The 15,975-nt window shown below is 42.9% G+C and overlaps 3 protein-coding genes across 11 annotated transcripts in view; 1 reads left to right on the top strand and 2 right to left on the bottom strand.

The window, feature by feature from the left end:
- LOC126539337 (L-gulonolactone oxidase-like) overlaps positions 1-572 on the bottom strand; it is a 92,802-nt gene extending 92,230 nt beyond the window's left edge. For 2 of the 4 annotated variants that reach the window (XR_008614301.2, XM_055075501.2), the window contains exons 1-3: positions 396-572; positions 231-332; positions 10-135 (exon numbers count right to left, since the gene is read on the bottom strand). Coding sequence is in view for 3 of the 4 variants with exons in the window: in XM_055075501.2 (XP_054931476.1) it covers positions 10-135; positions 231-332; positions 396-401 (234 nt within the window). In the remaining variant the exon portion in view is untranslated. The remainder of the gene's footprint in view (positions 1-9; positions 136-230; positions 333-395) is intronic. The other 2 variants (XM_050186145.2, XM_055075500.2) reach the window with 2 other exon arrangements.
- Positions 573-821: 249 nt separating this feature from the next.
- The window catches only part of LOC126539316 (uncharacterized), a 34,047-nt gene continuing 18,893 nt past the window's right edge, over positions 822-15,975 (top strand). The window contains exons 1-6 of one of the 5 annotated variants that reach the window (XM_050186096.3): positions 822-1,118; positions 6,165-6,262; positions 8,697-8,827; positions 11,245-11,420; positions 12,352-12,462; positions 15,055-15,349. In XM_050186096.3, coding sequence (XP_050042053.2) covers positions 1,036-1,118; positions 6,165-6,262; positions 8,697-8,827; positions 11,245-11,420; positions 12,352-12,462; positions 15,055-15,349 — 894 coding nt within the window. In that variant the 5' untranslated portion in view covers positions 822-1,035. The other 4 variants (XM_050186098.3, XM_050186100.3, XM_055075495.2 and 1 more) reach the window with 4 other exon arrangements.
- kermit (PDZ domain-containing protein GIPC-like protein kermit) overlaps positions 5,659-15,975 on the bottom strand; it is an 86,178-nt gene continuing 75,861 nt past the window's right edge. The window contains exons 6-7 of one of the 2 annotated variants that reach the window (XM_055075502.2): positions 15,687-15,765; positions 5,659-5,763 (exon numbers count right to left, since the gene is read on the bottom strand). In XM_055075502.2, coding sequence (XP_054931477.1) covers positions 15,716-15,765 — 50 coding nt within the window. In that variant the 3' untranslated portion in view covers positions 5,659-5,763; positions 15,687-15,715. Of the gene's footprint in view, positions 5,764-6,260; positions 6,803-15,686; positions 15,766-15,975 lie in introns of those variants that run through there. The other variant, XM_072285260.1, reaches the window with a different exon arrangement.

A 15,975-nucleotide genomic window follows, 5' to 3' on the forward strand; every position in this document is an offset into this window, starting at 1 on the left:
ATACCTAACCTTCAGGACCTTGTTCAGGTGCAACATGCTGATCATGACTTCCGACGTGCATGCGATGTCTGACGGCGAGAAGCCAGCACCAACCACTCGCACTTTTTTCCCGTGTTGGCGGGCGAAATCCAAGACCTTGCACGTTGTCGAGAAACGGGGAAGGAAACGAAACAATAAGAATACTCAGATGACAGACGTGCGCACGATCGATGTGTACTTGATACGCTCACCTCGAGCAGTTCATCCTGATCTTTGGGCTCGAAGAAGTGCTCGGGCCTGCAAGTGAACGTCTTGGACCAATTCTCGAACGTGACACCCTTGAGGCTGGAGCACTGAAAATTCCACATGCTGCTGTCAACATACTGACAAAAATCGACCGGCTCTGATCAACTTACAACCATAGTGAGGGATCGGTTGCAGCGATGCAGCAGAGGCTACAACGAAGTTCAGCGTCTTTTTCTAATGGCAATGTTATTCCACGGCCACAAAGGAAAGCGGTGGATAAGAAATCACGTTTGTCCTGGCTGGAATACGCCCGGCGTATATGCATGCTGCTGGCTGCAGTTTGTTTGCAGTCGATAACCGATAACGCAAAAATGTGCTGCTGCTGATGATGATGATCACGTTTTTTACTAGCGTCTTCTATATTTAATAAACTAAGCTATTATGCATCATTTGCACTAGTTGGAATGCTTTTCATTATTTTTAACGTGATAATAAATATTAACTTTATCAACTTTTAAGTATTCTTATGTCGGAAATGCCTTCAGTGAGAACCACGAAGTGGTGAGGACCAATAGGAGCGTTCCAGCGCTTGTTGCTGACGTCGCCTTCGCGTCGCCGCCGCGGGCTGCCTCATCGAGGATGACGTTGCGGTCAAATGTGGTGTGTCGTTTGCGAGACGCAGTGTTTTCCCACTTCTGGAGGAATATGTCCGCGATTAGCGCTAACACTTCGACATCACTCTGAAAACCCCCATAACAAGATCGATCTCTGCAGTGTGGCGCAGCACATCCGAGAGCCGGCCGCGCGTAGATGGCCCTTGAAAGTGTGTTTGCAAAAGCTCTCCCTAAGGTTGGGCATGCAAACAAAGACACACAGAATGGAGAAATGGAAAGGTCGGGTAACCTACATATTGAAACGCGAGTTCTTTCTCAGCGCTAACTGTCCTCCCCGCAAAAGTACGGCCGATGGCTAAACTGTGCTCTCGAATTGATTTCCCGAAGTGCGGAACCCTACCACCAAGGTAATGGGGGCCACGTCGATAATGGCGGACGCATCCGGGCTTAGGCCTGACTGCGAACGCTTCTTCACTTGGGTGTTGGGCGATCTCTTTCGCTTCACTTGTGCATGGACTAGTCGTAGCGTTCAGGGTCTATAACTCGCTCAGAGAGATTTCCTTGCTTCGTTTCTTTCGCTGTGTAACTTAATGCTGCTGCTTTGACGGGGCCCCTTATACGGGGCGTCCCTGCCGTATGTTAACCGTTATTTATGCCTTTTGTGCTCCTCCTTGGACGCTCCAGTGCTGTTTCGATCGTTGCCTCAAGTATGATCTATTTCACTGTAAAACAGCAGCTTTAGCCGCTATCACGCTGTGCATATCAAGAGTTTATTGCAAGTCTTGTACAGTATGTGTAAGCAGCTTTTACGCTGGAAGGCGGTTGTTCTAGTCGGCCATATTTAGATGCTCGCTTGATGAGATTTTGCCAGCTGCTATTTCGCACTTGTGGAACGCTCGAGCTCCACGGGCCATTGTTTCATTTTGTATGCCGTCTGGATTGGTTGCGGAATAACGTCTTTATTTTTCGTCAGTTAACTGACTTTCCCGCTGGCGAGTACTCAACCTCGCTTTGTAAATCTACCATCCATGATGAGCACTAGCAGGCCGTTTCTGCTTTTGTAGAAGTTAGTGATACCGTCGTTAAATCACTAATTATGGCGTTTATATTTAAATTCTCTGGGCCAGATTATGCATCTGCAAGCCCCCCCTCCCTCCTCCCAAGAAAAAAATCCGTATCTCCCCGCTCGAGTGTTCGCAAAAACGTGACGAGGCAAGTAATCGTATTGAGCCGTTTTGAACAGCCTAACGCCGCGGATAGCGTCGAGAGGAAAGCAAGAAATTTGGCCACTCATTTCTGGAGCAGTACTGATAAGAAATGGCGAAGCTAGTTTAAACGAAAAAAAAAAAGAAACAATAATAAAGATGGCGCGCCTTTTTGGACAAGCACGTCACGATTCACGAGGTCACATGCGTCGTCACGTGGTCGCAGGAATGACTGACAGCTGTGAGCATGCGAAGACGGAATCGAACCAATAGAGGAGCTGGATCGCACCGGTGTTACCAGACCTGGCTTTTACTTGTGCAGCGGCTGTGGCCTTTTTCGGTGGCCTAGAAAAAATAGCCTGATTAAATGGCCCTCGTCCGTCGACTTATTCCGCGAGCGCAGGTTCATAGCGATTTAAGGGGGGGTTGACGCATGATCTTACGTCACGTGCCCGAAGTATGGTTTCAGTTTTGATTTTCTCGCCGCTTGAGGCGGTTAAAACTGACTCCTTTTTTAATGACTGTTAATGCAGAATAGTTAATACCTAGTGGAGCGTTTGAGTGGTAGAGCTACACACTACAATGAAGTATCATGACAACCATGCATATCAAATGCCCAAACCCAAGTGTTAAATTGCCCAATCATTTGTTTCTTTATTTTTTTTTGTAACGGAAACATTGTACATAGGTCTAAAATACACCTTCATTACTCTGGGAATTGCAGCCTAAGGGATGCTGCATGCTTTGCTACAGCAGCTTTCTGCAGTAACTAGCAAAAATGAATAATGGATCTGAAAAATTCCAAAATTTTTCTATACATAGAGAGCACTGTTCAGCCATCATTGAGTGCCTTATTGCTATCATCTGGCACCTTACGTGCTGGAAGTGCCTGTTGCAGCTTTCGTTGTAGCTGGCAGCCGGATTGTGTCTAAGATGTGTCACATTAATGATGCAAGTCATGCCCAGTAGTACAAAACAGCAGACTTTCCACTGCTGCTGGAGGTGGCCTGATGCAGGCAATGTGTTTATATATTTAGAGCAGGTATCATAGCGTACAATAATATTGTGGGCTTGCAGAATTACGAATGAGACTACCGTTGAATGTCACTTTTGTTGATTTATCTTGGCAACTACCGTACCATGAACTATAAGATACCCTTTTCTTTTGTTGTTGCTTTCCTTCATTCAGGGCCAAAATTTGATTCTCTTTATTTATTTGGGAGCAGCAAGCTTTAATAAATTATATTGTGCACAGCATTATCATACAATGTGGCGGAAAGCGGGAATGAATTGAAAAATAACCTGAAGGGAAATATGCCGCGAAATCTGCGACAATGCTAATTGAACTAGGAAAGCGCAGTGTTCTGCGCTACTGAATTCTTGCGAACCTGTATTAATAAGAGAACGATTATGGTACGGAATGTTCTGAATAGAAAAGTGTAACAGTACTTGGAAATGAGTGGTATTGCTAATTGATATTAATCCTGGGTTAAGCAACAAACTAAGCAAATTATCTAAGGAGGAGATTTTCCACTGATAAAAGCGGCACGTAATTAAATAAAAAAATGAAGTGGAGCCATTACGGATACTGTGCATTTTGAGACCAGTTTTCTAACTTAAGCTTTTACTAGAGCATTATACAAGGCAAATGCATGTTCCATGTTCCATATGCCATTTGCACACAGAAGATTGAGAAGCACTGCTCACAAGTTTGTCTTCTGAATTTACAGGCACTTGATACGGGTCTTTTCTGTGCCTGACACACAATGAAGTGCTCTTGAATTGAACCGCACTTTGTCAAACATTTTGCACTGTACGTGTTGGTAACTGGGTAGCTCAGAATTTATTTTTCCAGCTCCAGTTCTATTAAAGTGAGGGTAGCGGCCATGCATTTTCCTGCCAAATCAAGTGTATTTTTTAATAATTTTAATGTAACCACCTTCGACAGAAATCTGTCAGGCTGGGTGAGACAATCCGAAATCGACGAAATCTTCAGCCAAATTTAAGAAATGTTATTTGCCCCCCCCCCGAGGAAAAGGTTGAATTCGCCTAAAAATGCTGCAACTCGTTTCTTTATCATTTTGCATAAATGACAAGTACCTTCTTGATAGTACCTTCTGCGCAGTGACAAGAAGGTACTAGAATGAAATTGTAAGTGTAGTGTTAGTCTTCTCGTCTATCCGCTGATTGCCAAAGTGTTAGGACTAGATAACTCCCGTGATATTTCAAATAAAAACCATTTAATTACTCAGCAGGATAAATAAAGTGTGTTTATTACTAACCAAAGCAATCTTGCAGGGGTTGTTAGTGCTGTCCTTGTGTGATGAGGAAAAGAATTTTGCTCTATGCGTTGTGGCATTCTTCACCTGCAGCATATGCCATCCTGCTGAAGATAACACCTTATATTCATACGATGAGCATCGTTATGAATTTCCATCTCCCACATTCCCCGTGTTTTACCTTATATTCATGTAACTTCATTCCCCTAGTGATCTATTTGGCCAACACTCGAATAACACAGCTATCTTGGGACAGCTGTGCATGTTTGATACTTTTCAAAAAACAGTTGGCCGTGCTTGCAGCTGTGCACGTACACGGTCAGGAAAAGCTGCACACGTTAAATGTCGCCAGCTGATGTATTCGCTATAGTTGCTGCAATAGCTCAGTAGCCATGGAGCTCTTAGCACAAGATCGCACATTTAATGCCCAACCACGGTGGCTGTGTTCCGATAGGGGCAGAATGTAAAATGTGTGCTGTGCTTTGGGTACACGTAAAAGATCCCTAGCTGGTCCAAGTTAATTTTGAGCCCTCCACTGCAGGTCCCCTTCATAACCCACTGTGTATGTGGGTTGTGCAGTGCACGTCGGACCCCATATTTCAACTTCACAGAGCTGAAACACCATTCCACATCAGAAAAAATTTTGACTTGATCACCTTTATTTCTGGCCATGAGAGTTCATTCGTACAAAAAACAATAAAATGTTATGATTTTAAAATATCAGTGTAGTAATTATTTAGTAGTTGATTTTCTGAACTATCCACCACTCTGGAGCTTCATTCCAGCATATCATAAACATTGCTATAGGCTTTGTGTTAAGTTTCCTGTGCCTAAGTTAGAATTTTAAGGTGTATGACAGCACATAAAAGAATATGTTGGGCTTTGTGGGGCTTATGTTTTCGCTACACCTCGGACAAAAAAGCTCATTTACTAGTAGGGCTTGCAAGTTGGATTTCGTTATCTGTGCTAAATAAAAGTGGTTGTTTCACATGGCCCACTCAACATGAGCCACATTTATCTTTTCTCGAGATATAATATTTATGCTTTTCTTGTCTGCTTATATTGAGTTCTAACCTTACACTTGTGAGTATCGAAAGATGAAGCCCTTGTGGGTTTTTGTGCTAGTGCGTTGTCATTGCACAGCCAAAACAGTGGCAAAAGTGAGAGCACTTTCTTCTACTGGAGGCGGTTGCCAGCTGGTATTGCACAAAGCAGCAAGAGCATGTGGAAAATTTATATTGCTATTTAGTTTCAGTGTGCTTGACAAGAAAAAAGAGCGTTTGCAGCTTGCAGCATGTCTTATTCTTGGGGAGAGGGATGATTGATGACTCTTCTGGGAAGGAGGTTCAAGATTTCCCTCTTGCGTGAGGACACAGATGGCTTGCCCCATGATTCATTGCATTGTGTGTTCTCCCCTGATGTGCATGTGTGCAGTGGCATCTAGAAAAGAAAATGCAGCAGGGTGCCTATTGCACTGGGACGCCAATTTGTAAGAACTGGGAGACATGACTGGTGCTGGTATGCTCATGGAAGAATATGACTACACTACACAGTAAATGCCACAATACCATATCAGTGCACTTGAGCTCAGAGTCTGTTCTCGTATACTTTTGATTTCTACTTAATTGCCTTCCTTCAGTGTAGTGGTCAATATGCACCCTTAAGAGTAGTACACACGGAAAGGTGGACAGCCAGATTGAAAAATATTTGCCGATATGCGAGGAGTACTGCTTGGAAAGTTCGCCGTTTTCTCTTTCCTATACAAGTAGGCTGAAGTAAATGATAGACTTAGCTTCTTTCTGCTTGATTTTAATGTGCTGTGCAATCTTTTCTCATTACAGTGGTGGTGCGGATCCCGAAGAGGATGTTCCATCAGCTGACCTCGAAGAGGGAGAAATTGTTGATTCGGGCCAAGAGGACAGTGATGACCAGAAAACTGGTGTGTTCTCACAGAAAAATTTAATTACATACATTTCATTGCATTTGCCTCATCCACAACTCCAGAAAACAGTCAACCACATTATCACATGTGGCATACATGAATAGTAATAAAAAACAGGACAACACATCATATAAAAACACAATAAAAAAATTGGGAGGAGGAGGGGGAAGTATATGGCATTGCACTGAATTTTTACTGATTTAACATAAGAATAACACAAGTACAGAAAAATGGGCTAAAAGTTTAATAGGCTGTGATTATCAAGTTGCTGCTGGAGCATGGAATATGGCATCAAATATGTCATAAATTAAGGTGAAAAGAACAAAAAACATTTAGGGCTCATGGCATGCGAAGCCTCATTAGTTCTTTGCTTATCGCAACTGTGACAGCACAGTACAAGAGTAAACAAAACATTTTCAGCTCTTTCTCATTTTCATCAGTGGCCAGCATAGATGATCTCCCTTAGTGTTACATACATTGGCACTAGTAGACATAGCCTCATTACAGGTAGTAATCTAGGGCTGTGGACACAGCACTCTGGAAAGAAAACACATTTGGTTAAGCAGCATATACGTGGAAGGAAATATAGAAAAACGTAACGTAACATACAAAAACTTAAACACACTCTTTGGCATTTTTTACACTAGGCAGATGGGCTATAGCAGCCACTTTTGGCTGCATACTGGGAAGTCCAACAAAAGTACAGCTGAAGCTAAATTTTCTTTCTTAATAGAGAAAGAGAGAGAGGAGTCATAAGGGAAAGGCAGAGTCACCACATAAGTAATGCTTTTCTTTACTATGCATCCTCTGCTTGGACAGCGAAGATTGGCCTGCGCTGAAGTTATCCTTTGTAAATATACTTTGTAAATAGTCTCGAGTTAATCCTTTGTTCGCATAACCACAGGGGTAACCACTGTTACCCCTCTGGTTCCTACGACAACCACAAGTACGCCTCACGATTCCGGGAATAACGAAGAAGACTTGTCATTCAACAGTGGCTCTACGTCAATTCACACTGTCATTACTGAACGAGGCATATGAACAAAAAATGCACATTTACACCGATGGATCTGTCTCAGCCACCAGCTCCACAGGCGCTGTTATCATCCAGGCCTTACAAGTTACAATTACCTTCAAAGTGTCCCATGTAACGACCTCTACGGCAACAGAACTTCCCGCTCTATGTGCCGCTGACAATTACATCACAGTTATGCTAATGTGCAAGTGAGGTTCCATATATATGGATAATTGGGGCTTTCGCAATAAATTATGTATGCAAGCACGTATGCGAGCGTGTCTAACGAGCCACGAAGATTTTGGCCCACTGCCCTGGCAGAGCTATAAAAACCACCAAGATAAAATTTAGCGAAAATTGGTGGTACTTTATGGAAACTATCTGTGCGAACTTAAATGCAGTTGAATGAAACACAGCCTTTGTAAAAAAATTCTTATTCGAGTGTTAAGCGTATGATATGGCCGCTATCACCTATGCTTCTCAGTGTCCTGACAGCTTTAGGTTACAACAGGTTGATATTTTGTGGAAAAGGGAGGGGGCGTCGTGGTAAGTGCAATGTGCAACACCTCTTGTTTGCTATCTTATTGCAATCTTATTTTGCTATCTTGTGGTTTGTGTTGTTCAGTATTCTGCAAGTTGCATAGCCTTGCAACGTAGTTTAAAAGTGCAATAACGAAAAGATTATTTGAGTTGTAATAGTAAACTGCCTTTCTACAATACTAATAAAGCCGCTCTTGCTGTACACCAGAAAAGATGCAAAAATCAAAAGACAGGTGGCACCAGTTCCCACACCAGCTTGCTGTCGTGTCACAGCTTTTGACAGTGTCTACTGGGGCCTAGTTAGGTAATTTTTTCTGTTGATAAATATAGACTGTGTTGCATTCTAAAAGAGTCAGAGACTGAATTTGGCAAGATTTAATAACTTTTACTGAGGGACAATGGCCAAAACACGGGGGAAAAAATAAAAGAAAAATACTTCAACATCCTCGATGTCACACTGACGTACCTCACCAGCCGTGGTGGCTTAGCAGCTATGGTGTTGTGCTTCTAAGTACGAGGTCACAAGATCGAATTCCAGCTCTGGTGGCCGCATTTTGGTTGGGGCAAAATGCAAAAACACCTGTGTCCCGTGCATTGGGGGCACATTAAAGATCCCCAGATGGTTGAAATTTCCAGAGCCCTCTACTACGGTGTGCCTCATAATCATATTGTGGTTTTGACATGTAAAACCCCAGAATGAATTTTTTTTTTTTTTTTATGATGCACCTGTGCTGAAGTTTCAGCACAGAGTTCAAGAAACAGAAATAATTTGGCCTTTATTTTCTTTTGTACTCAACATTTATAATAGTACTTCGTCAGTCTTAACTGATTTAGTGGTAGTGTTCCTTGAATGCATTCTCGACTGTTGGTGTGCAGGGCCACCAGGCCCACTGCTCAAGGGCCCTCCGCTGCCCCCTCAGGAGGCACTACGGCCAGCGTTCACCAAACTGGAGAAACGCAAGCGCAAGAAGCGCAAGAAGGAGGAAGCTGGCGGTCCTGATCCAAAGGTAGGCACTCAAGCATCATGCCTCCCTGTTTATATATTGATATGTATAGAAGCTAGACATAGGTAGTTGGGAATGAGATCAAGCAATAGAGAATGCGAAATTTTAAGGCAAAACGTGTGGACAGCTTAGCTTGCACAAGTGAGGGTGGTTGAACAGCACTGGGAAGTGACCTGCTGTCCATTCCTGCTGTCCTAGAAGTGATCATATCAAAGCTGGGAAACTGCTTTGATATGATCACTTTGAATGATAGAATAGCGCAAAAGAAACTGATAAAAAATACTACCCTTGAGTAACTGTGACCTTCATGATAGCAGCGTGTGGTGAAATGGTATGCGTATGGGTTATGAACACTTGCCATGTGGTGTACAGTACAAAATGCGGAGGTTGTGCAAGCATCCACATGTAGTGGAATGTTGCGCATGTCTAGCTTATGCAGGTGTTCACAATTTTGCAAAGAATGCGGCGGTAAGATATCTGGAAGTCAGGAGGCCGAAACCAGCAATAGTTCAGTTATGGCACATTCAAAAGATTGTTGACAGGAGCATTGAAAATCATTGCCCAAATGGCTTATGAAGACAGTGATCAGCAAAGGTCGATCAAAGGCTGTCACTGGAGCGAACGTTCCGACAAAGAGCCTCGCTCCAGCCTGAGACCTCTGCTGGTCACTTCAACTCGTGAAGAAGAAAATCGATGTGTATTTGTTATTGTGTATTACTCTCTATACTTTTGCCTTTTTTCTTTAGGGTATTCTTACTTTACTGTATAACCTTCTTGCTCTTGCATTGAATTCATGCTTGATGTATCGAAGAAACAGTTTGTTGATTTTCTTACTCTTACATGCCATACATATATATTACAAAAAATGTAACTTCACTGTGTTGACAATCATACTTATGCTAAATTATATGCCAACCAGGTGAAAGTGTGCTGCGCATGTGGCGACATCCCAGTATTGAGAAGCATGTCACAAATTTTGTAGGATGCAATTGTTATTGTGGGGCCACTACATCCACTGGTGGCTCCCTTTCTAAGACGGAGTGACAAGACAGACTTCAAAACAGTGGTTCGGGGTGCGTGCAACCTCATCGCTTAGCCACTCTCTTATTACTTCATTTTCAGGCACGAAGTTGGCATGTAAGTTAACTGGTTGACCATTTATGAAAGATAATGGCTAAAAAGAATTATGCTTCTGGCTGCCATGAAGGCCCTGCAATTATTATTATTTTCTTTAATTGATACTTTGACTTTGTGTTATAATTCTCACTTGTCCAAATCTTTGTCGCTATTTCCCTCTGCATGTTGTCTGTGGTTGGTTGTGTGCTTGTGTGTGTTTATGTGAGAAGTGCATCTAGGCGATATGCCTCTGGTCCTACTGCATAACAGGCTAGATATAAAACAAGATCCAATATTTAGCAGTTTAATTAAGTCATTAAGGTATCTAAGTATGCACTGCAATCTACATGAAAGCTAAGTGAACACACAAATGTTATAAAACTATGAAAGGACCCCGTAAACACTTTAGATAATGCTTCATAGGAGAAGTTATTTCTTGCTGAAAAGCACGCAGTAAGGGCTACAATGTGGAGTTTGTTTTGTGTGCTTACATTTAATTCGTTGGTGCACTGATTCAGCAACAAATGCTGACAAGAGTTTCTAGGCAATGGCACAGTTTTATTCTGTACCATTGTGCCAATCTTGGCATGTGCCAAATTGGCACAAGCCCATCTGCGCCCATTTTATCCTGTTCTTAATGTGGTGCCAATGTTGAGTGCTTGTTCCATGTTGTTTCACCTCATACATTTCACAGCGTATGTTTTAGCATGCGACAAAGATTTCTTCTTGCTTTTTTTTGTAGGAGCATGAAGAAGATGGTTACTGTTATTACTACAGTGTAAGTTGCTGCTTGAGCCCTTCAGCACTGTTGTCTTTAAAGTACTGTCCAGTGCTTCAGGGCACACGTATCTCTTTTTTGCAGGATGATGACAAAGATGGCTATTGTTATTATTATAGTGTAAGTTGTTGCTTGTCTGTTAAGCACTGACGTCTTAAACGTGCCGCGAAAGCTCCATGGCATGCATACCCTTTATTTGTAGGAGGAGGATGAAGATGATTATTGTTGTTATTACAGTGTAAGTTCCCATATGTGTTGTTGATTAAGCAGCCAGCACATACGCAATTTAGGCTCGAGAGCTTTTGCATTCTTTCTTGAATTTTTATTAGGACGACGAAGACGAAGATTTCTATTACTGCAGCGTAAGTTAGCTTGTCAATGTTTTCTTCACCCTGGCAAGCACTGTATGAATTTGAAGTGTTGGCTCTTTAGCAGTACTGGTGTACACGCCTATTCCTGTACCGAGATAGTCGTGCACTTCCCAATTGCTGTCTGCTTAACAGATTTCCATGCTTTGACTTTGCAGCAGAAGCGTGCCCATTACGTAGACCATGATCGCATGGTGGATGACACTGTGTGGTTTTCATCAGAGTCTGGTGGTGGACCATCACGGGGGCCACCCATGCATCACTCACACCATGGCAGCTCCATGCCTCCTAGAGAATTTGGCTCTCCTGGCCCTTACGACGACAGCTACATGCAGTGAGTATACAAAGGGCCCGATCAACATGGTTTTCATGTGGAACACTGCATGTGTGAACATCAGCATGAATTGATCACTGTCCAGAATCTGCCTATGTGTAACAAATAAACTACTATTTGTAAAAAGAGGTCACTGGCCTCGATTGAGGACATGCATACAATATTGTTCACTACAGGTCCTGAAATGTCAGCACGTGTTCCTGATGTTGATCACTGACCTGGTTTACTAATGATGATTTTGCCTGACTGAACAGTGTTCTGTCAAGCCCTTGAATACATCAATCTTTGTGTGTGTGTATGTGTGTGTGTGAACATACTGCATGAACAATAAGCTTTACATGAACAAAACATATAGTGAAGAAGCATATAAAAGCTTACATATTCGTTACAAATTTTGATACCATCTCTAGTAAAAAGCAAGGGCTTTATGGAGCAGCTTTGTCAAAAATTGCTTTTTAGTTTTCTTCTGTTAAAAGTTGTGTCAGTTTTCTGTAGTCTGTGCGGCGTGGTCATTCCTCCAATTCCAACCTCTGCTTACTTTAGTCGGTCTTATTGTAGTCAGTCTTATTCGGTAAATACTGACAATGTTGTGACGACAAAGTAAGTAAAGTTTGTTCGAAGGTTCACAGGAAGAAGTTGGACAAATGCAAAAAGATTATATATATATATATATATATATATATATATATATATATATATTGTTATTGAGACTGAAACCAGTCTAAATAGTTTCTCACTCCATGCCTAAAACAACATGCTCTTTGAAGTTTATGCTGAACAAAATGACAAGAAAATGTTAATTGTCCATAGCTTAGGCTACTAAGAAACTGGAGGCTGTAATGGGGTTGTCTATAGCTAGGCTTCTAAAAAACTGGACATTGCCTGTGAAGCCTTGATGGCATCTTTGTATATTGTTTTTCTTTCTTTGTAGCATGGCTCTGCTCCACGACCGATTGGAATATGAGCGTTTATGTGCTTCCCGAGGGGTGCTTGAGGAAATGCTAAATGATGGCCTACTAATGCGCATACACCCATGTGATATGTAAGCCAAAGTGACTCTTGTAACAAGTGGGAGTATATGCTGCATGCAGGAAGACATCTGGCTTGCCACTGTGCATGGGTGATGGAGGGGTATGCACTAACAAGAACTGCACACTGTCACTTCGCAGTTTTTGTGGGTTCGGTGACAGGAATAGGCAAATGAATGAAAGATATTAACCGCAGAGGCTTCTGCTGCTCATGCCTGCTTTTGGTGAAAACATACCATTGCGCTGGTTGGTTTGTCATAGTTTGTAAACAGTGCCAAAGACTACGAGGGACAGAAGAGACTGAAAGATTGCCGCAAGGCACACTGACAATAGAAAGTTTTTTTCTTAACTATGCAGAATATATGCAGGCTCACAAGCAAAAAAAATATACATTCCATTGCATTGCACCCTTTTGCTGACATGTGTCTCCAGTTTATTGCTTGTAAGGGCAGCATGTATTCTATGATATCAACTAATAAAGGGAAAATCAGACATCCACCCATTTCTTAGCAATTGCTACAAAGGAAACCCATACGGGTTCCTCGAAAGAAAAGCCTCAGAGTTGAGGAAAAATTCGTCCTGGTCCGGGACACGAACCCGGGACCACCACCTTTCTGGGGCAGCCGCTCTACCATCTGAGCTAATTAGGCGGCTAGCAGATGGCAGGGCGAAGTTGAATTTGTCGACAACACAAAGCAAACGCAAGTGTTTGACGTAGTAGTTCTGCGGAAACCCGCAAGGTGGTGAGAAGTAGTTAATGAAGGGAAAATCAGACATCCACCCGTTTCGGAGAAATTGCTACAAAGGAAACCCACACGGGTTCCTCGAAAGAAAAGCCTCAGAGTTGAATCCACCTTGCGGGTTTCCGCAGAACTACTACGTCTATGATATCAAAAAGCAAACTTTCAGTTGTTAATAGTGTTTTGGGTGGCTGTCTTTCAGTCTCTTCTGTTCTTTGGCACCGTTTGCAAGAGCAATACTTTTGGTGGCTGCACACAATCTTCACCTTCTTGTTTTTTCACTATGCTAAATTCCCATGTGTTCACATTTGACTGCAAGGAACGCAATGGCTGTGGACAGCTAGCACTAACACTAGAAACTGCAACAGTGACTGCTCTGTTAGCTGTTCTGACAGATGCCTGACATTTCTTGCTTGCTCAATTAAAGGTGTGATTAAAACAGTCAGATGTCATTGTTCTGGGTTACAAGTTACCTGCAGTAACCATTTGGTGTTATTTGTGCCATAACTTTGGAAACAAAAAACATTCATGATTTGGAAAAATGGCACAGAAGTTGAAGGCAGATTTTCATGCCACCAAAAAAACTTGGCAGGAAAAGCTGGAAGAACAGTTTGCTAGCCCTTCGTCCTCTCGTGTAAGGACTGTGTCAAGACTTTTGCACAAAGGCGCACGTATGTTTGTTCAAAATTTTGCTATGTTTAGTGGGGTACTGTGCAAAATTAGTGCCAATCAAGCTTGCAATACAAATCATCCCTCAGCCTCCTCAGAGGTGAAGTCAATGAAATGAAGTAATTTCATCATCATCAGTCTATTTTATGTCCTCTGCACGATTAAGGCGATCTCCAATTACCCCTGTCCTCGACCTGCGCCCGCAAATTTCCTAATTTCATCGCCCCACCTAGTCTTCTGCCGCCCTCGACTGTGCTTCTCTTCTCTTGGCACCCATTCTGTAACCCCAATGGTCCACCGTTTTTTTTTATTAATGTCAATAAGAATATCGGCTATACCCATTTGCTCTGTGATCCAAACCGCTCTCTTTCTGTCTCTTGACATGATGCCTAGCATTCTTCATTCCATCGCTCTTTGCGCGGTCCTTAACTTGTTCTCAAGCTTCTTTGTCGGTCTCCAAATTTCTGCCCTATATGTCAGCACCAGTAAAATGCACTGATTGTGCACCTTCCTTTTCAATGATAATGGTAAGCTTCCAGTCAGGGGCTGACAATGTCTGCTGTATGTGCCCCGAACCATTTTTATTCTTCTGTGAATTTCCTTCTCATGATCAGGGTTCCCTGTGAGTAATTGACCTAGGTAAACGTACTCCTTCGCAGACTCTAGAGGCCGACTGGCAATCCTGAACTCTTGTTCCCTTGCCTAAAGTTGTTGACAAACAGCAGTAAAGGGGATAAGAGATCGGTGCATGCATGAAACAATCTGGATCAGAACTATGGGAAGACAGTCTAACCTATGGGTACCTGAGAATGGCATTTGCATAGCCAGCCTCGAAGTGTGCTGAAGCACAAAGCTCTGCTTCCAAGCCTGAAACACACTTACATCACACCTACGTCACCCACATCAGTTATTCTAGACGATGAGCAAAACGAGAACAAGGTAAAAGCGGGTAAAAGCTCCCACCTTTGCCTTAATGTCGTTTTGCTCATCGTCTTGAATTTTCATCTCCTGCGCTCCCAATGTTTTCCCTGGATTAGTTAGTCTGTAAATTCAAAGATACATTCTTTCTCATTCCAACTAGCATGTGATTGAGTATCAGCTTATCACTACAGGGTTTTGTGTTATTGGTATTCTAGCCTTTTTTTCGTTTAGTGTCAGTGCTAACAGCACCTTATGGCTGGCCCATTTCTTCTTCAGTTCTCCACGAGGAGGATGTGATTCGCCTGAAGGCAGCGGGGGCCCCGAGGGTCACCAAGAAGGCATGGGGGGACCGCCACCGCCCCACAGTGGTGGCTTTCCAAGCGGTCGAGGTGGCCGCGGTCGCGGAAAGCCTTTCATGATGGACAGCCGAAGGCCTGGCCCCCCGAAGAAGAAGAAGAAGAAAAACAAGTTGGCATTGTCAGGTGGCAGGGGCGGTGGCGCCAGTGGAAAACGGGATGGGCCACCCAAGCGCTCCATATGCAAGTTCTACTTGGACTCCAAGTGTGTCAAGGTGCGTTCGATTTACCAAGTGCTTGCTCATGCTGTAAGGTGTATTGTGTTCACAGGTCCCTGTGGGGCACTGTGAAAAATGAACAAGTGCTCCTAGCTTTGCCACCATCTGTGCTTAAGCATTGAATGCACACATGTTGTCACACTGACCACAAAGTGGCCTAATGTATGCAAGGCCTGCTTGAGCATTTTGTGAACAAGTGCTCCTAGCTTTGCCACCATCTGTGCTTAAGCATTGAATGCACACATGTTGTCACACTGACCACAAAGTGGCCTAATGTATGCAAGGCCTGCTTGAGCATTTTGTGATCTCATGCTGCTGCAGCAGCAAGGCTTACCTGCACAAGGTAAACAGCCTACAAGTTCTTCAACTGATAGAGGGATTCTGCTTCTTGATCAATATGGCCATCAAGCCACCTGAAATGAAATGAAATGTTTGCAAAAGGGCTGCTTGATGCAGCCTGAATACCACCTAGTGCCCATTGATCACATGACAGCAGTTGGTGAAGAGTTTTACAATTGTAACTGAAAACGCAATGCATTTAGGCTCATTTCTGACCACCACAAAATAGCAAGGCTTATATAAAACCGACAAAACAATACTAATAAAATAGCACTTCATACATA

Source organism: Dermacentor andersoni, chromosome 11, assembly GCF_023375885.2.
Source record: "Dermacentor andersoni chromosome 11, qqDerAnde1_hic_scaffold, whole genome shotgun sequence".
NCBI classification, from domain to species: Eukaryota; Metazoa; Arthropoda; class Arachnida; order Ixodida; family Ixodidae; genus Dermacentor; species Dermacentor andersoni.